The sequence below is a fragment of the Lepidochelys kempii genome, chromosome 7, assembly GCF_965140285.1.
Source record: "Lepidochelys kempii isolate rLepKem1 chromosome 7, rLepKem1.hap1, whole genome shotgun sequence".
Taxonomy (NCBI): domain Eukaryota; kingdom Metazoa; phylum Chordata; order Testudines; family Cheloniidae; genus Lepidochelys; species Lepidochelys kempii.
This window is the reverse complement of record NC_136386.1, coordinates 52,901,080-52,926,496: the sequence shown is the minus strand read 5'-3', so window position 1 is coordinate 52,926,496 and position 25,417 is coordinate 52,901,080. Positions and strand designations below refer to the sequence as shown.

Below are 25,417 nucleotides of genomic sequence, written 5' to 3'. Positions count from 1 at the left end.
GCATTATTTTTCCCATTCTTCTTCTCCTTCTTTAACCAGACTGATCTAGAAAAAGACATTTACCTCTACCAGACTGAGTTAGAGGCAGATTTAGAACAAATGGAGAAGCTTTATAAAGCACCAGATAAAAAGCCACCGAAGGTATTTCCGCTTCTTTTCATGCTGCCAATTCCTGTTTCCCAACTCTCTGCTCTCTTCTATTCACTGCTGGACGGTTATTAAATGAGGCTCGGGTACAGAATGCCCCAACCATTCTGATTGCATGGCTTGCTGTGTAGCTGTCAGAAATGATAAAACATGATGCTGAGAATCTGGCTTGAAATCCATTTCAGCTACAGTGTTTCCCCCTCCCCCTCCCCCTTTTCTAGGGTTTGTGTAGAGTTTGGTGTCTCTACAAAAGCCCCTCACTATTTTTCACATGAATAGGCAGCAGCAATCGGCTTGAAATTCTTGGTTGACGTCACGTCACCATCTTGTGCCTTTCAAGCAATCTGCCTTCCCACATTTTTTCACACATACCCCACTCTTATGTCAGGACGCTGTGCCCACCCCAAGATCTGGATTTTTCGCACGAGATTTTATGCAACTGTCCTTAAGCTGCAATTGATGCGGCCTTCTTGGGCAGGGCAGCCATCGCCGCTGTTCTGATGAGAACTAATCCTAGACTAGAAAGATTGATTCGGTAATGCTCCAATTATTATTATTATTTTATTTTAAAGCTGCAATCATTTTGATTGGGACTTGAAAGCTGCTCTTTCAAAGGCCTCATTAGCTTTTGTATATCGTCTGCATTTCTTCCAGTTTATGAATCTATATATGGGGACAGGGGGAGAGACAGACTAAAAGGTAAACAGTATTTCTTCCAAAATTGCCTAGGACGCATTAGCTGGATTAAAAGTGAGCTGATGGGAGCTGGCTTTTGCTACTGAACCTGTGCAGCTGGCATTGCTCCTTAAGGAAGGAACCCGGGCTTAGCCATTTCTTTTCTTCTTAGCAGGATGATACTGATTTGAACGCTGAGGAATGTATTATGCTGCAGAAATGTGATGTACCTTTAAAGAAAACGGGGGCGGAGGGTGTAGGGGGAAAGCCTTGGGAAATAATTATAAGCATGTGTCTCCTGGTCCTGGCCCAGCTGGTTCTCTCTTCTAGCTTTTGGCTTTATTCACAATGACTCATTCGCAGACAATAGAGTAGGCACCATGAAAAGGCATCGGCTATGCTTAAAACCTGTTGCTGCCCCGAAGGACCCCAAGAAAATTGTTGGTCTTCCGCAGAGACATTGACGTATTAGACTGCATTTAAACTGAAATCTCAATGTCTCCCGAAGACCAATATAGTAGTCTCAATGACTTAAGCAAGCCTTTTTCCTTTCTCTGCATCTCTTTGTGTATCAATGACTTCTTTGTTTGGACTTTTGCAGAGTACAGCAAGCAACACTCCTCTGGAAACGTCCTCAGACCACTCATCCTAGTAAGTTTTAGAACCACTTGTTTGTTTTGTTTCACAATTATGGGATTTTTCTGTTAGGATGTTGGAAGTTGTTCTTTCAGGTGACACATGCAGATAATTTTAGCATGATATTTGTGCATTAGTTAAGGGTAGAAGGTCGGCTATATAGTTTTGAAGTAAGTTGGAAGCTATTGTATCATTATTGTTTAGTGGTACCCAAACAAGAAACGATCATTGTTCTACATGCCTTCTATTTAAAAAGCAAAGAAAACTGTAACTCTTACATTTAATGTACAAATAATTGATCATGCTATATGGGCCATGCTAAGATTCTCTCTGACACTCATGTGAGATGAGTTAAAACCATAAGTCCTGTCCAAGGGTCACAGTGCCATAAAATGTCTAGTCATTTTGATTGCAAATGTTCCAATGAGTGGTCCCACCTCCAACTTTCTAGGCAAAGAAAGCAATTAAATAATTCTCAGACTACAATTTTATGCTGCTGTTTTAGAGGAAGATTCAACAGGAGATGTGCTCTGTCCAAATGTATTGCAGATGGAACCAGTTTACTGTAAAAGTTGGACGGAAATTCCAGAGCCAGATGTGCCAATTTACCACCACTGGGGATCTAGCACCTCCCTGTTAACCTGTTATTCTCTTTAACTGAAACAGATGTGTAGTATTCTATCTAGGCACAGTTATCCAATCCAGATGGATGGGGAGTAGGGACGAGCATGTTTTCCCCTCTGATGTCTGCAAATTTCATGTATATTCATCTTCCTTGACTTTTTATGATATGTGGTTTTGACGTTCTATACAGTTAGTTTTGCAGAGTTCCCTTTTGCCTGGGTTCACTTTGCAAAGGAACTTCCTTCCATTATCATAATTTGGAAGGTGTCCTGGCCTTATCAAGTCCATTATTTCATGATTTTTTTTTAATTTTTATTTTCGCAAAGGCAGGGTAATAAAATTAAAGGACATCAGAGTGTGTTGCAAAATATACGTGTCACTTATGTTTGCCAATGACTGGTAAGGATTCTGAATTCCTGACTGCCCTCAAAGAGTTCCAAGTCTTGTAAATCTTCCCTTTCATCAGATTACCTTGACTGCTACTTTCCTGGATCACTTTCATCATCTGAAATCAGTATGCTTCATTCTTCCATCAGGGCCCTACCCAATTCTCACCAAAGTCCAAGGAAACTCCACCATCGACTGCTGTAGGAGTTCAGTTGGGCTCTCCATAAATAAATGATATGCTCATTATTGGCGACAGCAGTGAACCAAAATTCCTGAATTTGACCTCCGTAGAACTCTGTGGAGTGGTTATAATCTCATAATTACCAGTTATATAGATTAAGCGTTTGTTTCATTCTAATTTTTTAAAATGAATTCTGTTTAATCAGTTTCCCATATGTATCTATTCTCCTCACAATATTTACTGTGGGTACAATGGTCAAAAGTCTGTGTACACATTAATATGTGAAGTTATGTCGATGTACATATAATTACATTGTATTATGTAGATACACCAAGGCTAGATTTTCAGTGAAGGCACGTCACTTACTTCCACCACATCTGTGCCTGTTTAGATGACTACCTCCAAACATTGCGCCCACAGTAAATGTTTTAAGGAAACTGAGAGCTGCCTGATCTTTTGTTTCTCAGCTCATGGGGTGGGATCATTCCTTTGAAATTTCCATGCAAGGGGGAAGGTATTCTCTGCACATGGATCTGCCCCTGTGGAAGAGCATGGGGGTGCTACCTCTAGCAGCACAGGCTCCCCTCTCTTCCTGCCCCCACTGAAGCACTTGGGGGTCTGTGCTGTGGGAGGGGAAAGAGGATGGAGGACGGGATGGGTAGCCTGGGAGGAGTCGCACATTGTTCCCCTTCCAGCCCTGTGGAGCTTAGGTGGAAAAGGTAATGCTGCCTGGGGCTTTATCGTCCTTTCTTGAGAGCCACTCCTCTCCCCTGGGTGACCATGGGCCAGAGGAATCCTTTGTAGTGTGGCTTCAGTGGAGCAGAGCTGTCATGGCATGGGGATGCTGCTGGCTGCCAGATCCAGAGTCATAGCACCTCCATGCCGATGGCTCTGGCCTCCCAGGGATACTGGATGCAGGCCCTGCAGCCTGTTTCACAGGGTGGGCAATGATGGGGGAGAAGTCAACAATGGGCCACTGGGAGTCTCCCGAACACTTCCTCTCCCACAGGTGTTTCCCCAAGAGAGGATTGCCTGGGTCACTGGTCTTTAATTACTGGGCTAAAATATATCCCGCTCCCAGGTCACGAACCTCCCGGGAGTAAATATCAGCCTGTAATCACTGGGGCTGCCCATTTGGGCTCCTCAGGAACCTGACTCAGGCTGCATAGTGCTGTGTTTGTGGTACCCATTCCGTGGTTCTGGCTGTGGTTCCCTTTGAAGCCAATAGGAGTTTTGCCTGGGAGCCAAAGAATTGTATTTTGCTTTTCACTAGATCTGTTATTACCCCAGGGCCCTAACTAATGGGAGATCTGGTCTTCTCATGATCTCCTCCCCACTCTAGGAACTGAAATCCCATGAAAGGACCAAATGTCTTGTAATTCCAACTCCATCAATGGCTTTCTGAGTCATTGAAAGAAGCTGTACCCATCAGGTGCCATGTCCCTTCCAAGTAACCAAGCACACACATACATCTGTTGGTATGTTATTGCTGCTCACACAAATCAGATATACATCTGAGAATCATGGGGTCTTAGCCAACTTTCAGATGGTTTCCTCAAATCAACAAATGATTTGATTTTTTTTAAACTTACCAGGACATACTTTATCCCCAGTATAGCTTTGTTATAATAAGATTTCATCTTATTATTATTGTCATTGTGGAGTGTCTAGCTGAAGATGCTCAGGCACGAGGGTTGACAACTTTCTAATTGCACAAAACCAGACACCCTTGCCCCATCCCCTTCCCCACCCCTTCCCTGAGGCCCTGTCCCCTACCCCGCCCCTTCTCCAAAGCTCTGCCCTCCACTCACTCCATCCCCCCTCCCTCTGTCACTCGCTCTCCCACACCCTCACTCACTCACTCATTTTCACTGGGCTGAGACATGGGGTTGGGGTGTGGGCTCCGGCTGGGGGTGCGGGCTCTGGGGTGGGGCTGGGGATGAGGGGTTTGGGGTGCAGGAGGGGGCTTCAGGTTGGGGCAGAGGGGTTCGGAGTGTGGGAGGGGGCTCCAGGCTGAGGAAGGGGGTTGGGGTGTAGGAGGGGGTACGGGCTCTGGGCTGGGGTTGTGTGCTCGGGGATGGGGCCAGAAATGAGGGGTTCAGGGTGCGGGAGGGGGATCCAGGCTGGGGCAGGGGGTTGGGTGTGGGCTCCAGTTGGGGGTGTGGGCACCGGGGTGGGGCCGGGGATGAGGGGTTTGGGGTGCAAGTGGGGACTCCAGGCTGAGGCCGAGGGGTTTGGAGTGTGGGAGGGGGTTCTGAGCTAGAGCAAGGGGTTGGTGCACAAGAGGGGGTTCAGGGTGCAGGCTGCAGGAGGGAACTTGGGTGTGGGAGGGGGTGAGGGGCTGGGGCAGGAGGTTGGGTTGGGGGGTGCAGGCTCTGGGAAGGAGTTTGGGTGTGGGAAGGGGTTCAGGGGTGGGGCAGGGGGTTGGAGAGCGGGAGGGGTTTCGGGTTACGGGCTCTGGGCAGCACTCATGTCAGGTGGCTCCCCGCAAGTGGCGACATGTCCCTCGGCACCTAGGCAGAGGTGCGGCCAGACGGCTCTGTGCACTACCTCCACCCGCAGGCACTGCCCCCACAGCTCCTGTTGGCTGCAGTTCCCGGCCAGCACTCTGGATGGGGCAGCATACAGAGCCCCTATTGCTGTCCCTATGCCTAGGACCCGAGGGACATGTCGCCGCTTCCGGGGAGCTGCACTGAGCCAGGTAGGGAGCCTGCCAGCCCTGCCAACCGGACTTTTAACGGCCCGGTCAGCACTGCTGCCAGGGTCCCTTTTCGACTGGGCGTTCTGGTTGAAAACCGGACACCTGGCAACCCTATCAAGCACTGGTATCAGATGAGATCTGCTCCTGTGAAACACACACCCTGCTTGATTGTTTAGCATGTCTTCTGCCTCTGGAAAAGTCATTTATACTGTGGCAATGTTGACCTTTTGTGTCTGGGAGAGAACAGTGAGCTGTAGGAATAATACTATATGGGAAACTGCTTCTAAGATTCATGCCTTTAGGGAGATTCCTTAACCTTGGCCTGCATGGAGTTCTAATCAATCACTTTAGTTTCTGTTGGCCTAAACAAATGAAGTCATGTCTATTTTTAAAATAAATCTCACAGTCTAATGCCAGGGACAGAATTCTGCTCTTACACCTGCCTGGCAGATCTGGACTCCAGTATTCTGCTCTTCCTACAGGGGAGCTCTGTGCATGTGGACAGAAAAGAACGTAAGAACTGAGATCTGCCATGCAGGTTGGGGCAGAATTTAACCCCAGGAATATACTTTTTAAATTTGAAACAGTCTATGCTATTTGTGAATGGCAGGCAGCAAGGAATAGTGGTTAGAGCAGAAGCTTAGGTGCTGGAAGGTGTTTTTTGTTCCCAGTTCGGCCACTGAATAGCCTTAGGCTATGTCTACATTAACGTGGTAAGTCGACCTGCGCAACACTGCTCCAGCTACATGAATAATGTAGCTGGAGTCAACATACCTTAGGTCGAGTTACGGCAGGGTCTGCCTTACTCTTCTTATCTGGGGTAGAGTACAGGGGTCGACTGGACAGCGATCCGCAGTCCATTTGGTGGGTCTTTACTTGACCTGCTAACTCGACCGCCTGTGGATCGATCTCAGAGCATCGATCCCATCTGTAGCGTAGACCTGCCCTTAGACAAATCACTTACCCTCTCTGTACTTCCATTTCCCCATCTATAGAACACGGGGATAATAATTCCCTGTCTCTCAGATGTGAAGAGAGGTGTAGTTTGTACAGCCCCTTGAGACAGTGGAATGGAGGATGCTATAGCAATGCTAAGTATTTCAAGTGTGATTTCAATACATACATGGTCTTCAGCTAGAAATCTTACCTCAGCTGTATTGACATGCAGAGGTGTAAGAATCACAGGCACCGCTAAGCATGGGTTCACGAGTGATCTCCTCTGACCTGTTCAGATGCTCTCTAAGCACATAGGAAGAGAGAGAAATCAGTCTCTCTTTCTTTTCTTTTTTAACCCATTTTCTAGCTCAGCATATTTACCCAGCTACCAGGCAGCAAGGAAAGAGCTGGAACCAGCGCCAGCAGACACTGCTGGCTTGGAGAATGAAAGGCAAATTTACAAAAGTGTGCTGGAAGGTGGTGATATCCCGCTGCAGGGGCTAAGTGGTCTCAAGCGTCCGTCTAGCTCTGCTTCCACTAAAGGTAGGTTAGCGGAGCACTGACCCCTTCCCTCCATTACACACGGTGAGGTGGGTGAACCACCAAGTGGGGTTGGGTCCTTATCCAAACCTAGTGAGATCTACCTGTCATTCCTCTCTCTTTCACTGCCTTTCATCCTCTTTTCTCTCCCCACCCAGCCTGGCCATGCTTTCCCTTAACCCTATCCTCCACCAACTCCAGCTTACCAATAGGGTCAGGACTCTTCCCTTTGCTTTCCCTTATTTCTGCCTCCCTCTTTCCAACTGTCAGCCAACACCACCTTCCCCTTTTTCTTCCTCCCCGCAGTACTCTGATGTCCTCTTACTGCCACCCTCTGTTGCTGCTGTTCCTGATGTGCAGTCTGATCACGCCAAGCAGTGTCTGCTGGCCTGAGCACGTCTGCATTATTTCAGTGCTATGCACTCTGGGGCTCTCCTGGCTCAAAGAAGCATGGGACGCCTCTCGACCTGGCAATTGCCTTGGAGCCCATGAGATACAGAGAGCGGCCAGCCCAGCAGAGACTGGTGACACTGTTGAGCCTCTGCCTTGGAGTTTGTAGCATACTGGGACAGCCGAGGAGCCTGATGCATCTCTGAGCTGGTTGTAAGCTAAAAATGGCTGGGGGCAGAGGAGCTGGTTCTTTTGTTTTCCAAGCCAATCCTCCTACAAAATAGCATATCACACCTAGGAGTCTCTGTCTTCACCTCCCAGCTGCTTTTAGCAAACATAACTGTGCAAACGGTGCAGAGAGCATGCTCAGCCAGTTCCCAGCAAGCACAACTGCTGATGGCCAGCAGACCTGGTCCACTTGTTTTAGTGCAGACGCTCCCTAACTTGCCTGACCCTGGCAGGAACAACTTATTTGGCAGCTGTTGTGTGGGCAGGGCCATGGTTGGTCTGATCACTGGCTCACAGTGAGGCTGCTTTTGCAATATTAATCCCTCTGCATCCTTGCTAAGGCCCACATTCTGCTAGATGCAGAGTGCCTCCTGCATGGTGTGGAGGATGCTCAACACTTGGCAGGATTGGGCCCTACAAATGCTCCGGGCCTGAATCTGGACCTTCTTCTGATTTTAGAAACTCCGCAGCATTGCAGAATTTAGCTGTATCTTTGCACTCGCTTTTATAACATGGCTTGTGCATTGTCTCTCTGCTTTTCTTTCTTTTGAACACCAATTTTTTAAAGTGCATTTTGTGACATCGAAGCATGTTATCTCTCCTATCTCAATAGCTTTCAAGCATTTAAGCTAACAGGTTGTATTTATTTTATTCTGCATGCTTACCAGTGGATCGTAAAGGTGGGAATGCTCATATGATTGCACCCTCTTCAGTTAATAGCCGAACCTTTAATGCTAGTCATACCAGTATGTTAGGTCATGCATGTACACATAAGAAGCCCTTATCAGCTGCAAAAGCCTGCATTACTGAAATCCTCCCTTCCAAATTCAAACCCAAACTAGCTGCTCCTGCTGCTCTTGTGCAGGACACAAAGGGTATCCTGCTGCCTCATGAGAAAGCACAAAGCTGTGAGAACCTTCGTAGCTCCAGTGCCTTGTTTGATAACAAAAAAGCTTTCCTGGTCAATGTAGGGGAAAGTGTAGAAAACCTTCTAATGCAATCGAAGCAGGAGTATGTCACCAAATCCAGCAGCACTCTGAGCCTGCAGGAGTACAGCACCAGTTCTAGAAAGGGCTACCTTCCCAGGAAGAGTGGGATGGAGTTTACAATGCTGTATAAAAATATGCATCAGATCAACAGGTCCAGGATCCACCTGGGCACCATCTCATCCTGCAGTGTGAGGGATATTGCATCCCAGTTTGAGAACGAGCTGAGGGACAGGAGTGAGCAGAGCCCCAGTGGGGAGAATTCGGAGCAAATCCCCAAAGACACTGTCTCATCCCGCATCACCGCCTTTGAGCAGCTGATCCAGAGATCCCGGTCCATGCCAGCTCTCAACTTCTCCAGTGGGCAAAGCAAATCGCCCACCTCTCCCCAGTCTAAGAGCTGCCTGAGCTCGGCCTATTCAGCAGAATCCCTCCTGGAGTCGCCAAAGCCAAACCAAGAAGAAAAGGATGCTGCCAGCATGGCCAACAACTCCTCTCACTCCTGCAGTAACGTGGAGGACTTGGCGTCAGATCTCAGTGACATTGTCCCCATGGACATGCTCTCGGCTTGCACGGACGAGACTGATCTCCAGTCCAACGCATCCAACGACAGTGGCGGCAGCCTCAGCCATGCCAACGGGCCCCAGAAATATAAATTAAACAAATGCAAAGGAGCTTGCCCAGCTTCCTACACCAGGTTCACCACCATTCGTAGGCACGAGCAACAGCAAGCCTCCAAGAATCCCAGTTCCAAAGGGGATGCCCACGGGGACAGGCACGCGCTCCCGAGAAATGTTTATCTGATGAGCCCGCTTCCCTTCAGATTGAAAAAGCCCTTCCAGCACAGCCCCAGAAAGACTCCTCCCCCGGATTGCCTGGGAGTCCCACTAGTATATAGCACTGAGAACCAGAATAATGCAGCTCAGCCACGAGGATGCCAGGCGGAAAAGAGTCACCACTCCCTGCACAAACTGTGCTGTGAAGACAGACCTCTGGCCCCCAAGCGCCTGTCTTCCTTTGAAATTGTGGAAAGACTTAGCCATTTCCCCAGCATGGAATCCAGTCCAGAAAGTGCCATTCTCCGAGCTGATACGCCAGACTCCTTTAATAATGGGAATATTGTTCCATGTGCTTTCTATCACAGCTTGGATAGAAACAACAACCCGCAAAGCGAACTCAGGACATACCTTGGAGGTGGCTTTTTGTGTACTTTACCACTGTTACTTTATCTGTCTTCCCGTCTTCCCACTTTACTTTTTTCTCCGTATTTTTTGTTGACCCGCCTGTGCATCACCCAATGCTCATTTTCCTCGTGTGTCTGATGTCCTTTGCGTGTCTTGCTTAGCATTTTTGTTCAGAACTCGTTAACAGCTGCCATCCAGCTCAGTTTGCCTTAAAGGCAACTCCTAGAATGTGAAAATCTTGCAATGAGATATTCTTAATCCCATACCACTTGCATATGTGTGAATAAAACACATCAACCCAGTTAATTTGGTTTTCTAAGGAGCAGTTCCTCCAGGTCTAATTGTGTCTCTCTGTTTCTGAGTGTGCAATCATGTTTGTATGTGTTTGCATGGGTGGTGACAGTAATATGCTAAATCATATTTCAATGGCAGCAAATCTTTTCTTCACAAAGTCTTTTTATGTTTTTACTCGCTTTCCCACCTTTGTATTATCCTTTGTTTCAATCTGTGTTCGCAAGTACAGCCCAAAAGGGAAAAAAAAATTCCAAAACATTATCAATATCTGACTGAGAATTTGGTCAACAACTGAAAATCCTTTCAGCTGTAATGGAAGCAAATTGTAGTGCTGTCAAAATATTTTTTTTCCTTTCTGGTGACACAAGATAAGTCCATTTGTTTTTTAACTGCCTTGTGTTGTTTTGAAGTAGATTCAGAATCACCAAGGCATTTTGCACCAGTCGATTACATGGAAACTCCAGAAGAAATTACTCGTAGACGTCATGATGATAAAGAGGTAAAGCCCTTCCTTGTGGTTTAGAAACATTTCTAACAGCTAAATATACAGGAAGTACACCATTTGCCCTTACATAGCCTCTGCATCTCTGTACCTACTTATGGAGGAAGTGTTATGTAGTAGTTAGAACAAGGGACTCCAGATTTCTATTACTGCATCTGCCACTGATTTGCTGTACGACCTTGGGCAAGTCACTTCTTGACCTCTCTGTGCCTCAACTTACCCAGTATTTAAATAGGGAAAATAATACTTACCAACCATGCAAGGATGACATGAGGGGTCATTAGTGTTTGCAAAGTATTTTGAGATCTGTTAGAGAAGTACAGTACACCCTCGCTCTAATGAACCTGTTGGAATTCAAGCCTTTTGTTCATGATAGCCAGGGGTTCATTACAGCGAAAGGACAATCAAAATGAATGATACACTGCTGGAGTAAGTTAATGAAGTGGCCTTAGATGAAAGTGTTCGCTACATTAATTTATTATTAATAATGATACCTGAGGCTAGGAGTCAATCAGGGAGTGTGAGTTTAGGTCACATCTGTGACTTCAGCTGTGGGTGTCAGGGCTCCAGGCAGTCAGCTCCCACAGGAGTGGGACTCCAGGTAGTTGGCTATGAGCCCCGCACAGTGGGGCTGGGGCTCTGGGACTGTAGTTGGGATCAAGATACCGGGTTCGTTATGGCCAAAGGTTCGTAATAATGAAGGACGATATAGTAAGGATGTACTGTGTTGTTATAATTCAGCAGGTGTGCTTTACAGGAGGGTAAAGTGGTCTTTCTATAAGCTAACATGGTGTCAGCAAAGTCTCTTCAGCCAAGCATTAATTAGTAAAGACAAGATTTTCAAAAGCAACTAGTGATTTTGGGTATACCCAATTTTGGGTGCCCAATTTGAGACATTTTAAATGGGTCTCATTTTCAGAAAGAGCTGAATATTCCATCTCTGAATACATTACTGTGTCTCTGTTTGGCACCCAAAATTCACCAGCCCCTTTTGAAATTGTTGGCCAGTATATATACAAACTAACATCATAAGGGAACCACCCAGTCTTTCCAAACACTGGCTAAATTCGATATTGAAGAAAGATACAAACTGTTGGCACTCTGGGAAGTTACTAATTTTAATTAGCCACCTATCTGCTTCTCTGAAAAGCCAGTGACTTAAACTGGGGGATATTTTTTCATTGAAGAATCATGTTATATTCTGAGTTTGAATAATTTTAACATGTTGCTTTGAAATATTTTTAAGCCCTCCTTTTAATTTCTGTGCAAACACATCTTTTGCTATCTCCTCGCATTGTAAAATATATGAATAGCAATTATCTGAATTCATTGGCACTTAAGGCCCTTGGGTGAGTTAGTACAAAGCTTGGACCCCACTCCTGCAGTCAGATCCAGGTGGATGGACTCTTACGCCCATGGAATGCGGGATCAAGGGCCCTCGTTTCCACTAATCTGCCAAAGGATGGGGAAGTCGGAAATACTTTGTTAGAGAGAATTACTTGTTTTACTAGATGATGTTTGTTATGTGAGCCATAAGCAACTAGAGAGAGATCTGCAAAGTCACAAAGGGCATTTAGCCACTCAACTTCCATTGATAGTCAATGGGAGTTAGGTGCCTAAATGACCATCTGGGCCTGATCTAAAGCTCACTGAAGTCAGTGGAAAGACTTCCTTTGACGTCCATTGGTTTTGGATCGGGTCCTTGGTATGCTGAGTTTTTTCATTGTAAATGATCCCATTAAGAACTACCAATAATCTGCTTTTAAAAACTTAAAAACTGTAATGGAATGTATTTTATATGCCAAGCTAATCAACTGGGAACCATTGTGTAGCTGATAGAATTGATCGTGTATATTTCTCTAAAGCTGCTGCTATTTGCCGGCACCTCTGAAGTTCTTTATTAAAGTCACATTTGCTGGCAGTTTTCAAATGCCCTAAACTAGATGATTTACTGCCCATTTTATGCAATTTTATGGCAGAAACTTTTAGAGGACCAGAGACGACTTAAACGTGAGCAAGAAGAAGCTGATATTGCAGCTAGAAGGCACACAGGGGTTATTCCAACGCACCATCAGTTTATCACTAATGAGCGGTTTGGGGACCTCCTAAATGTAGACGATACAGCAAAGAGGAAATCTGGGTCAGAGGTCTGTTATAGTTACCTCAATCTGCTGCTTGACCCAATGCAATATTCGCCTCTCACAAAGTTGCGCTTTAGGCCGACATTAGCTCTCCAGAGAATGTTTTATTTTTTTCCCATTCTGGCTTCATTTAGAATTGCTTTGGCTCTTGTGCCTGGTAAATTAATTGATATCTCTATACCAAGCTGTATATATTAAAGCATGCCTGCTGAGAATTGCTGGTGCACACCTGTGATGCATGCGTTTAAATATCAGCTACTTTTAGTGAATCAAAGGCCTTTTACATCCCTTGCATCAGACTGCTACATTGTCTTCTTGTCTGTGCCTTATGCTTAGAAACTTCATGTCTTGTTGATCCTGGTCATGTGACAGTCCTGTATTTTTGTTAGAAATAGATTATGCTGTTCTCCTTCTTTTGAAAGACGCTCCATACTGCTCTAGGAAAGAGTTGGAAGAATTCCCAGCATGTTTCCTAAATATTACATGATTTAGTCCCTCTAAAAGAGACAAAGGAGGAGATGCTTTTCAAGTCCTCCCATGGCGCTTTTCAAGTCCTCCCATGGCACTTTTCACAAGAGTTGGGGTGTTTAGGTGGCCACATGCCACTTCCCGCCTTAAAGCGTTGTGTATCATTGCTGTGTGCTGTTAAACAGCTGCTGTATTTCACCCCAGAGGTGGCTGCATTTCAGTGATGAGTGAGGTGGTTCCTGTGTGCAGGACTAACTTTTGCTCTCAGTTGCATGGGTGTAACTGAGGCCAGAAATGAACCCATTGTTTTTAAAGTGCTTTGGGATCTTTCAGAATGAAAGGTGCCATGTGAGTGTAAGATATTCATAGAATCATAGAATATCAGGGTTGGAAGGGACCTCAGGAGGTCATTTAGTCCAACCCCCTCCTCAAAGCAGGACCAATCCCCAACTAAATCAATTATTAGTTATTATGATTATTATATTACCAACAACTATAATTATTTTATTTCTAAAATTGCTAATTATTTTTATATTATTATTTTATTGCCATAGTGGCTTAAAAATTGTCAAAATATTTTAGGACCATTTTAATCAGCCAACAAAATCACCCCCTAAAAGCTGTCGATAGACGTGCTCTTAACACATCCTATTTACCTTTTTAACTAACTTGAGACAGTTTTAGACATGCTTATTTTTCTTCAATTCCTCCTGGCCTTTGTCTCTTTCCTACCAATTGAAACAGTGACCATAGTAGCACATGGGCCACGGTGAAGGTGGACAATAGATTTTCAGTGGCGTGTGAGTCTCATGTGAATATCACCCTATTGCCTTCTGCTGGCCAGCAAATTTTTCCTTTATCCAAGGGGAATTTGATCCTTAATCCACAGACTCATTGTAGTTACTGGGGCAGTTGTCCGGTTTGACATGGTCACATGTTTAAACATTTACTTCCGTTAAACTCCCCGCTGTAGGGCTTTCCTTGCCATTGGTTACATTTATACCAGAAGGTGGCACTTGGCCTATTGAGGGATAAGTTCTCTCAGATCCACAGAGCGGATCTGGACTCTGGGGCAAGAAGCATGCAGCAGAATATCTGAACTAAGATCTGCTAGTTTCACCCCCAGATTTGTGCTAGTCTTTGAAAGGGCTGGGAAGCATTTCCATAGCCTTTTCAGTAATGGGTTGAAAACATAATTGTTGTTTTAATTTGTTGTTTTCAATCTTTAGATGAGACTTGCTAGAGCCAAGTTTGACTTCAAAGCACAGACACTAAAGTGAGTATATCTTGATATTGCTGTTTCTATCTCTCTCTGTCTGCTTTTTCTGCATATCGTGCAACATTTAGGATGTATAATAAGACTGATTAATGTTTCTGGAGTGTGTCTCGATCCAGTCATTCAAAGCAAGTCCTTCAAGTCAGTAGAGTAGCTTTGTATACTCTGTGCATCTGCTCCCCATATGTCTTTGAGGCAAACCCAGTTGCTTCACTGAAACAAACAAGTGTTTGTTCCTGCTAGCCCCTCCTGGAGGGTGAGCTGGATTCAACTCCACTTCATCCATCATAAGCCGAGTTGCCAGTTGTGTCCTGCCTGCAGTATCTTTATTACTGGTGGTGTTTTAACAGGCAGGAAGAACCTAGTTGGTTGCTCAGATCCCAGCCTGAGAGAACAGTGTTTTTCACCTGCTCACTGTGTACATTTGATGTTGATGTGGCCAAGAGAGAGAGGCGCTTGTGTCATCCATGTTAGGAGAGGACAGGGTGGGTTTTTGTCATTCACTGTTGGCTGGCCCATAGAAGAGGTTTGAGAGTATGATACAGCTGCTCATGATGGGAGTTAGTCCTTTTGTTCAAGCTAAAAGTTCCTGCTTTTCCAGCTGAAGTTTCCAAGTTCAAATCCCACTGCTGGTCCAAGCAAAGTCCGTAATGCTTGCAAAGGCTGGCTGGCCTTGAATGTCTTGGAGTGTCATATATATAGTGCTTCCATTATCAGCAAATTAGCTTCCTCTTAAACTCTCTCAAAATGGTCCTGTCCCACTTATCTCCTTGTGAAGTGAACAAGTGTGCAGGCGAAATGATTGACCCAAAGTAGGAAAGTGGGCACTGCCAGTGGGCAGCCAGTGGCTAGTGCTTTAACACTTCCTTGACTTTCCTTTCCCCTGCTTGTGAAGGGGAGCATGTTCAGTGAGGTCTGGCCACACCTCCTTTGTGGAAAGCCACACCCATAATGCACCCAGACAGTGAGCAAACCTTGGTATCTCATAGTAAGAACAACAGGGTAGCATCTAGATGAGAGGGTTGAGTGTGATTTATATGCTTCTTCCCAAACCCACCTTGCAGCAGATGGGTTGTTAGGCACCACCCTGGAAAGTGTGAGATACCCAGCAGGTATATAGGATGGCACTTCGGATGACCAGGGTGAATATACACAGCCTCTCTCTCCTGCAGTGAAATTCATTGTGCTTTGTTTGTGGACAGTATTCAGTTCAGCTGTAACCAATGTGTTGTTAACAGGGAACTTCCTCTTCAAAAAGGAGACATTGTGTACATTTACAAGCAGATTGACCAGAACTGGTATGAAGGAGAACACCATGGCAGAGTCGGCATCTTCCCACGCTCCTACATAGAGGTACCTCTTTCCTTTTGAAATGCTCTCATTCCAGAGCCACAGCTCCTCCTGAGAGCAACCCGCTTGTGGGCTCCTGATGGGTCATTGGACTTCATTTCTTTCTTTCAGCTACTTCCGCCTGCTGAAAAAGCCCAGCCCCAAAAGCTTGCCGCAATGCAAGTATTGGAGTACGGAGATGCTGTTGCTAAATTTAACTTTAATGGGGATACTCGAGTGGAAATGTCATTCAGAAAGGTAGGACCCTCATTGGGTGAAAGCATTTATCAAAACAAACCAGATGGTGCATCATTTCAAAGGAGATGATCCACTAAAATTGGCAACCATTTTGTGCATGTTAGAATAATCTAATTAGCTTAATCTAATCCTTGGGGGTTTTATTCAGCACCCATCACCATAGTTGATTGTGATGAGTGTTTTGCAGGGAGGCTGTCTATATCCAAGAAAGCACGCGCGTGCTGTATTCCCACTCCAGAGGGACTAGCATGGGTGCCGTGCTGGTGCTGTGGTTCTGCATGCTAAATTAGGCCTTTAGGGACACCTGTTTAGCCCCATTATCATCACTGGGGTTGCATGGGTGTAAAATCAGGTGCAGAATGTGACTCTGCACTGGGAACATTAACTTTCCATTGATGAATTACTGACTAGCTTGTTCTCCCATAGCATTGCTGAGCCAAACCAGCTCACAAGAGTGAACAGAAGTGAACACATATCTGTGTTACTGTAGTGCCCACGTAAGGCAATGAATGCAGACAGGGAGTAAGCAGGTGCCATTTTCACAGTCACTTTTCAGAGCAGAACTAAACGCATTTATTAAAGTACCTTAAACAGCAAAATTTCTCCATCTCAAACCTGGCAGATGGTTGCACGTGTGTTGATATTAAAATTCCATGTTCCCTATTGTCTTTTTCATTTTATTCAAGGTTGGAGCTTGCAGTTTATGATCAGGATTCAAAAGTCTTTCTTGTGTGTTTTGAAAGCAGAACAGAAGGGAAGAGGATTGGGGGCAAGGCTTGGGGACTCTGCTCTGGGAGTCACACAATGAGATCAGAACCTCAGCTTTCATATTAAAAAAATGTTTCTTGCATCCTGGATGCAAAGAAACTCTGTTAAATGTGACCCAAGAGTGACTGCTGCCTGCCTGAGTCTGCAGACAGCCTGAGCTAGCTTCAGGACAGGTGAACCTCCCCAGTCAGCTGAACTCAGAAACATGCTGCCATGTCAAGGAGGGTGGGGCTACATGCCACAGAGGGCTTGAATTCAACTGGGGCGAGGGCTCTCATCTCCTGTGCTGCAGGTTTACACACTGGGTTAGCATCAGTGCTATGTGATGGTTCTCTCCTGCAGGGCGAAAGGATCACGGTGATTCGGCGAGTTGATGAGAACTGGTATGAAGGGAAAATCTCTGGCACCAACCGCCAAGGCATCTTCCCTGTCACTTACGTGGACGTGCTCAAGCGGCCACTAGTGAAGAATGCTGTTGATTACCCTGAGCTGCCGATGTCTCACTCACCTAATCGCAGCACAACGGCTTCCCCGCAGGTACCCAGACTGGATGTAGCCAGTTACTAGACCTTACAGAACAATAGGCCGCAGTCATTTATGTGCAGGAAGAAATCCCCAGCCAAGGTTAGGGTGTACTGTGCAGCAGCACCATCTGTCCCGTCCAGTTCGCTCCCATTGTACCGGCCCAGGGAAAGCTGAGCCGAAGGGGTTACACTTCGTTTACCAGAAAGACTGAGTGGCTGGGAGGACTGGGACAGAACAGAAAGCATTTCATCTCTGATCACAGGTTGAACCTTGGCTAGGTTGGCAAGGATAGCAAGTTGAGTGAATTTCAGTGCCTTTGTGGGGATAAATCAGTGACTTTGGTCCAGTTTGATGAGACCGGTGCCTACGCAAGTCAAACCATCACTTTGATGGGCATCCTGTTTGATTAAAAGGGTATTGAGACAAAGGGGTCAGCGGCAGTCCTTCCATCAATTTCAATGGGATTTAGATCAAGGTCTAAATTATCCCTCCACATAGCAACTCCAGCTTAGGGCTGAGACAGCTAGGCAGGACAGTGTGTCGGAGGCCTGAGTTACCATTGCCCATGCTGTACATGGTCAGTAGCTAAATGGAAGGCTTGAGTCTCTAGGGCCTGCCAGTCTGACCCCTTTAGGAGCGCAAAACTGGGGAATTAAATTCATCACAGAGACAGCGGCCGGTGGCAGTTTGGGATTGCAGTCTGTCCTGTTTGTAGTGGCAATCTCAGATCCAGAACTGGCTGTGGGGCTCTATAGCCTTTGATACATTTCACCCTGTGCCTGCAAACATTTTTGCTTTAAAGTTAAGCACATACATGATATGTGCAGACGCAGGGCCTGAGTCCCTGGGTGAAGGAGGGAAGAGAAGGTGTTAGCTGGTTCTGTTCAACATACACAACAATACCTTCCAGTGCGTAATGCTGGGGAAGGAGAGTCAGGAGGTTGGGGCATGCAACAGAGACTAGAGAAGGATTGGAAATTTCAGGGCTACAGTCAGTGTCTTTGTCCTTGTCTTCCTTTAGTGGTCTTATTAGCAGGTATTTCTGTTCCTTGCCATTAAGTGAAGAGGAGACAGTGCTTGCTTTCTTGGGGTTCCCTGAAAAAGTGAATCTCAACTTAGCTTCAGTATGTGTGGGCCTGTCACATCCTATGTTGCCATGGCATGCCTGCTGCCGCCTTGCTGCCAGCTTTTCCCTTGGTTTGGAAGTCCTGTACACACCCTTTCTTTGTTTTTTCAGCAGTTCTGTTAATTCTCTCAGTAAAAGCAGTTGTTTTCTTCCTTTCGTTCTTGTTTCCTGCAAAGCATGGCTGGTGCGCACATATGATCAGGGAAAGCTCTAAGCCCATCATGGCCAAGAGCCCTGCACCCCCACACAAGGGCAGAGTTCAGCCCATCTTTGTTCCAGCTTCATAAACCTAGAACTTGCTTTAAAATCAAAGAGCCAACTCCCGGGATGCTCCCTGCCTTGTAGTAATGCTGGCTCCTTCAGCAGCCCCACGGCTCCAGTAACTGAGGGGCAAGGTACTACTCAGTGTGAGTAAGGATTCGCAGTCTGCATGAAGCCCCCAGCGAGAGTTTATCCTCCATGCTGTGTCGCCTGCTTTCCTGCACTCACTCTTCATTTCCCCACTGCCTTCACGTGTGTTTGAGAATTTTGTACTTTTCCTTGTCATTTGGCTTATTTCTATCTTTTTTTCCTTTTCTTTCCTTTAAGTCTCCTGGCTCTGAGCTGCTCCATACACCAACTCCTCCACCTTTGCCTTTCTCACGCCACACCCTGTCTCCAGAGGTGCAGGCAATCACCACGGAGTGGATTTCCCTGACTGTGGGAGTGTCTCCTAGCAGTACTCCTGTCATAACCCCTGCATTGCCTCCTGTCCCCGAAGACTGTCTCTGTCCCATCGACTATCTCTCACCCTCAGCTGCAGCCAGCCCCTCCCCCTCTGTTAGCCTTCACCATTCTAACCTTTCGGGCTCCTCCACGCCACTGTCCATTATATCCACACTGCCATCTTTCCCTTCCAGGCCACCGTCCTCTGCTCACGCTTTCAGTCATACCACTCCGCAAAGTGAAGAAAAGTTTGTTGGCTGCCCTCCCCCCAACCTGAGCAGCTGTCAGACCCCTCACTCGATTGTTGGGAGACCCGAGAGCTTCCTCTCCGAGCTCAGTGACATCATTGGTAACCAAACCAAGGTCCAAAATAATAGAGAAGGCTGCAGAAACAGTGAGAGGGAGGGTTGGAAGGAGACAGACAAAGGCTCTAATCCCATGCCCGAGACCTCTGTGAAGGGTTGCCTGAAAACATCAAATCTAGACAAGAGTATGAGCCCAGAAAAGAGACCCTTTGCTTCCTTTGGGGAAAGCCAATTATGTCAGGAGCTAATCACTACTGAGCAGGGAAATAATGCTGAGAAAAGAGGCACAAGGACAGGTGAACTGAGAGAGATTCGAAGCAGAGCAAACAAGGTACTTCTCCTGCATGTGTATGCTATTCTGAAACCCTACGCTTACTTGTGTGTTCAAATCCTTACTGCTCAGCTGGCCGCACAGAGCCAGTAGCTGTTGCCTATCCCTTTATGGACTGTAGCTAGCTAGTGGCTGTTAGCAATACCGTCTCCAGCATGCAGAGGGCTAAAATGGCCTAGAAGTGGATTCAGCAAGGATGTAGCAAGAGTTAGTTGAGAATAGGCATGAAAGTAGGAATTGCCTTGCCAAATATTCCAAAGCCTCGTCTAGTCTGCTATCCTGGCCCAATCAGTAGTCATTACTAGATGTGGCAGAAGAAGGCATAACACAGCCTCCATGCAATTCACCTCCCTGTACAAAAACAATGGACTACAGGGAATTCCTTCCTTACCCTAACTAGTGATCAGTTTATGCCCTGAAGCATAAATTTAATCCTAGTTAGAGAAAGCACCTATGCTGTTCTCATCCTAATGGAGCCTGAGGTGCTGTGAACCTCTAGCCGGGGTCTGTATATTTGCACAGCCACCTAGTTAAAGTGCAGGAGTCACTTTTTCTTGTAACAAACTCAGTGGGCCCGATTCTCATTTACCCTACACGTCCCTTTATGTAAATGTCACTAATACCCACTGTAACACCCCTTTACACTGCCAGAGTGGGATAAAAGGACTTTAGTGCAAATAAGAATTAAAGCCAGTAGTGTTTTCTCCCAAGAGTGAGTCAGTTATTTAAAATTATATATACACTTCTAGCTGAAGAGCAAGCTATGCTCCATGAAAAGGACAGAGGAATCTTAGGGGAGCTCTCAACTAGCAGGAGGTGGCATAGTTGGCTTCAGCACCCCCCACTCTGCCAAATCTCGACTCATTTATGGTCCCTTGGAGACCATAACCAGCTGGAGTAAGTTACAGATGCCCCCTCAGTTGTTCTTGCTTACACCCAGGCTGTAGCTTTGGCAGCTTCAAAATGAGAGGTTTGGAACTGACTCCTTTCCCCTTTCCTGTATCAAGATGATCTTGATGCAACATAAAATCTGGGTCAGAATTAAACAAGAGAGGGAAAAATGCCTTCTGAGATTGTGTTCCATGCTGCCAAATTATATTTTTTAATATGAAATTAACCAGGATCTTAACCAAAATTGTATCTAAGCTTTACAAAAGCATATAGTTTAGCATCTTTATGTATTGCCAGCAGCTTAACAAAAGCTTAACATTCTGCGTATTTTAAAATGCAGTACAGTTGTAAGCAAAGAAGGATAAGCTAGAAAGGTGTGTTGTCTCGTGCATGGAGTGATGTTTGCAATGTGTGCACCAAATTTAAGTGTATATATAAAGGATGCTCGTATCACAAAAGATGATAGCAGTGATTCTGATAAGAAATCATGCATTTAGCTGACCAACTTTTCTTTCCTTTAAAAGACTGCAGACACTTCATTCTCTTCATCTGCTCTTCTCTCTTCCTCTGCACTTTCTTCCTCTGCTGTCACAATACAACCACCTCCTAGACTTACACGCAGGGTCAGAATGCCCCAGGTAACCATTGTTGGTGATAATTATTCTATGGCTTGGAGCTGTTTCCATCCTATTGTCATTAGTTTGTCATGTGATTGCTTGTCCATATGTTGATTTCACAGGTGAAGTACCTCTGCTGTCTTTAATACAGTGAGCCTGTTAATGGGTTATTTAAAGTTAGTTCCAGGCACTGTGGAAATGATGGACTAAGCAGCGTGGGTGAAATCTTCAGTGGCTGTATGTCAGTGTAGCTTTGTTGAAGTCAATGGAACTAAGCTGATTTACACTAGCTGAGGCTCTGGCCCTAAGTTCCTCTGAAGTGTTAGCTTAGGACATATTTGATCCTGTCAGATCCTGAGTGCCTGTAGCTATGGTGAATTTCAGTTGGAGTTGCTGTGGTCAGTCCCTGGAGGAATCAGTAGCCTAATTAGTAAGAGCAGTGGTGGATTACTGCATGGGCCAATGGGGCCCGTGCCCAGGAACCCCAGCCAATTTATGGGCCCCCTCAGGAGTGCTGGAACTCTGGCCCCACCCCCAGCTTCTCCTCTCCCCCCACCAAGGGCCCTGCTCCTTCTCTTCCCCTTGAGGCTCCACCCCTGGCCAGGCTGGAAGCTGCCCAGCTGTGGTAGATAGGAGGGTGCCTAAATTCCCCCCCTCCACACTCCCCCACATAGAGCTCTCCCAGGCACCTCTTCCCCTGCTCCCCTACCCCCTGCTCCCATCCCCACCCGCTGAGTCTCCTCCCCTCACTCCAGACTTCCGCCCCATTCCCTGGGCTCACCCCATCGTTCTCCAGGAGACTTGGGTCTCAGGTTCCCCCCGCAGGTCTCCCAGGCCCCAAACTTGCTACCCTGGGTTTGCTGGAAGCTGTGGTCTCCATCAGCAACCACAGTCTGCCTCTTGGTGGCAGTGCTCAGCCATGCCCTGGTACTGGCACCTCATCCGGGCACAAGATGCTCATGCAGGGGATGAGGACGAGCAGCATCTGGGCTGGAAGGAGCCTTTGCAAGGGCTTGCCTTGTCCCTTCCTTGCTCGGTATTCTCTGTCAGGGACTGACGCTCCTTCCCTGTGCTCCCGCTGAGCAGGACCTTGCGGCTCCCCATGACAGCACCAGCAAACGGTGACTCACTGCACAGCTCTGTTCTGGTGAGTGACGGTCAAACCCACCTCGCGGGGTCCTGTACTCACTTATTGTCTCAGTGGCACGAATGCCTCAAACTCCCCAGGAGCTGGGAGTCATGCGAAGGTATTCCCAGCCTTGTAGCATCACCAGCAGGAATGATTCAGCAGGCCACATCCTGACCTCTGGTCCCCACACCAACTGTCCTGTCACCTTCAGGTCACACCCTCAGGTGACCCATATGCAGCCACATCCTCCCCTTTCCCCATCACCTTTGGGTCCTGCCCCCAGGTGAGCCCCACACAGCCCTAACCCCACTGCCTTCATTAGATTGCCCATGTGTAACCAAGAGTGCTTGGTGAGCGGGACTAGCCTCTGGTTCCCTCTCCCATCACTGGGCTGTCTATGGGGCTCACAGGAGGTTTTGTTTTCCTGCGAGCCGGCAGCTCTGACTGTTACCTCCGAGGGGCATTCTGTGCAGCGCAAGGGGGCTATTCTGCCAGAGGTACTTCTTGCTGCTCACTGCAACCAGCTGGAGCACCCAGGGAAAAAAATTAGCAGGTGCTTTGCAACCACCAGCAGCCTCCCCACCCCCCAGTGCCTTCCACCCACCGCAATCAACTGTTCTGCAACATGCAGGAGGTGCTGAGGGGAGAGGGAGGCGCGGGAAAGGGGCCCACTCAGGGAGGGGGTGGAACTGGGTGAGAAGAATCGGGGTGGGGGTTTGGGGGAAGGGGGCAAGGCCTGGGTCAGAGCAGGGGGTTGAGCACCCCCAGAGGCTGGAGGAAGCTGGCACCTGTGCACTGTGGGGAGCCCCAGACCCTCCACCTGCCCTGGGCAGGGGGCCAGCGTGCCCAAGAGTAACCCCCAGTCCGTGTCCCTGCCCCCCAGGGCCCACCACCCAGGGTAGGTGGCCCGGGATCCCTGGGAAGCTTTTGCTACCGTCTGTCTCCCACTTCCAGCCTGGCCAGGGCCTTGGGGAGGAAGAGGAGGAGCAGGGGGTGGGGCCCTGTGCCTGGGTGTGGGGGGCTCAAATGTTCTTTGTGCCCAGGGCCCCAGTAAATCTTAATCCATCTCTGAGTAAGAGGGGTGTAATGTATCAAGAAGATGGTTTTATAGAGGTTGTTTTTTATTTGCTTCCAAAAGTTACTAACCACCTTTTTCTGGTATGGGCCAGTAAAGATGGGCTCAGGCTGCAGCGTTCAGAGCTGGAGTGGGAACACTTAAAGCTGTTAGGACCTGTTAGAACCTGGAGTTCTGGCTCAGCACATTAGGAAGGTAGGGGGGCCTTGTAAACTTCAGGATCAGATTTCAAGTGGCCCAAAGTTAGGGGCATGGGGTTTGTACGTGTTTGCATCCAGAGTTTTGGATCTGGCTTACATCTGTAGGACAGTGGGTGGCTAATTCTGTGATTATTGGTTTGATTGCTTTGTGTTGAGGGGAGAGTGTTTCTGGCATAGTTGCTAATGTCCAGCCTGGTTTTTCAGCTGGTTCTGTGGCACCCACTAACACTCAAATTCCCTACAAACACTACCAAAGGAGCCAGTGTTAATACTGTTGTAACATAAACAGCTCAGTGTCAGCACTGAACAGCTGATACCCCCTCCTCTCTATTCCTCCGAAAGGAGTAAGAGGTATTCTAGTCTGTTTACACATCAGTATACTTCCAGCTCACTTCCACTGGCTGGCAATGTATGAAGGAGAAAGCACACTCTTTGCAAAGGCTAGTGTGGGGTGCTGGTTGTTGGGAAACAATCTTGTTTTCACCTGTAAAGTGTGGAAATTTGATCCAGAATTCATGGATGGAGTATGAATCTGGACACCTGTTGCCATTTTTAGTCATTTCCCTGATCATCAGCTGCTCTTTGAGGGTGAAGTATGGAGTTTAGCCTATGATTTGCCCTTCACTCACCTCTGTCCCCATTTCCCCTGGGGACAAGGACTTTAAATGGGCAAATGTTCATTAAACAGCCACCGTCCCAGTCCCATCCCCCAGAATTTACCATTTTGATTTAGATTCCAAGTACCTGACCCTAAGGGTGGGTTTGTTCTAGTTCAGATTTTAAAAAATCAAAATTTGCAATTTACGTGTGGGTTTGTGTTTTCTCCTGGCATTTAATTCACTCATCCCTACTGGGAGCTGTGTGTGTGTGTGTATGTGTGTGTGTGCAGGGCTGTCCCTAGGGAGGTGCGGGGCCCGGGACATTAGAAACTTAGCACCTATCTGCCGGGGGGTGCTCCCCTTGGCTCCGCCCAGGCCCCACCCCCATTCCACCCCTTCCCCCAAGGCCCCACCCCAACTCTGCTTCTTCCTGCCCTGCTTCTTCCCCACCCAGTTCCGCCCCCACCCCTGAGCACGCTGCACCCTTGCTCCTCCCTCTCCCCTGCAGTGCCTCCTGGCGCTGCGAAACAGCTGATCTGTGGTAGGTGCTGGGAGGGAGTGGGAGGTGCTGATCGGCAGGGCCTGCCAGTGGGCAGGAGACGCTGGGGAAGGGCGAGGTTCTGTTAGGGGGGCTCCTCCTCGCTTCCCCCTGCTCACCTCCCTGTTCGCCTCCTCACCCCGCTCACCCATCCACCTCATCTCCCCACCCGTGGGCCCCCACAAAGCGCAGGGCCTGGGGCAGGCGCCCCAATTCACTGTACCCAAGGGATAGCTCTGTGTGTGTGTGTGTGTGTGTGTGTGTTTCCCCATGTGTATGTGAGAGAAAGAGAGAGCGAGAACAGGATGTGATCACAAAATGATAAAGCTAAGGATGCACTTTTAGACTAAACTCTGAACTGATGCTGTTTTATTTATGATTTTCTGCCCTGCTGATAATATGACTTTGATGTCCTTTTCGGGGGGTTATCAAGCCAACATTTTTATTCCATATGCCATGACAACTACAGCATTGTGAGGATCAAGTTAAAATTATGCATTGCATTATGAGAGGCCTCAACCTGCCCTCCAAGTTTGTGGGCAGTTACTTAGGGTGCAGTTAGCACATTTGTATGCACAAATAGATATCCCATTACCTGAATGGCTTGTGGAGACACTGTTTGCATGAGCAGAATTGTAGGCACCAACTCATGGGCCAGTTTCCAAATCTGGCCTTCTATTATTTTTAACTGAATGCTAAAAGCACTAAGTCTTGTCCATGTGAGG

The 25,417-nt window shown here is 47.2% G+C and overlaps 1 protein-coding gene across 50 annotated transcripts in view; it reads left to right on the top strand.

Moving 5' to 3' along the window:
• SORBS1 (sorbin and SH3 domain containing 1) overlaps positions 1 to 25,417 on the top strand; it is a 263,750-nt gene that overhangs the window by 221,286 nt on the left and 17,047 nt on the right. For 26 of the 50 annotated variants that reach the window (XM_073352771.2, XM_073352789.2, XM_073352772.2 and 23 more), the window contains 12 exons: positions 40 to 141; positions 1,424 to 1,473; positions 6,655 to 6,830; positions 8,114 to 9,625; positions 10,323 to 10,408; positions 12,391 to 12,558; positions 14,250 to 14,296; positions 15,535 to 15,649; positions 15,758 to 15,883; positions 16,994 to 17,188; positions 18,891 to 19,643; positions 21,059 to 21,172. In XM_073352771.2, coding sequence (XP_073208872.1) covers positions 40 to 141; positions 1,424 to 1,473; positions 6,655 to 6,830; positions 8,114 to 9,625; positions 10,323 to 10,408; positions 12,391 to 12,558; positions 14,250 to 14,296; positions 15,535 to 15,649; positions 15,758 to 15,883; positions 16,994 to 17,188; positions 18,891 to 19,643; positions 21,059 to 21,172 — 3,444 coding nt within the window. Of the gene's footprint in view, positions 1 to 39; positions 142 to 1,423; positions 1,474 to 6,654; positions 6,831 to 8,058; positions 8,082 to 8,113; positions 9,626 to 10,322; positions 10,409 to 12,390; positions 12,559 to 14,249; positions 14,297 to 15,534; positions 15,650 to 15,757; positions 15,884 to 16,993; positions 17,189 to 18,890; positions 19,644 to 21,058; positions 21,173 to 25,417 lie in introns of all 50 variants that reach the window. The other 24 variants (XM_073352804.2, XM_078853766.1, XM_073352812.2 and 21 more) reach the window with 9 other exon arrangements.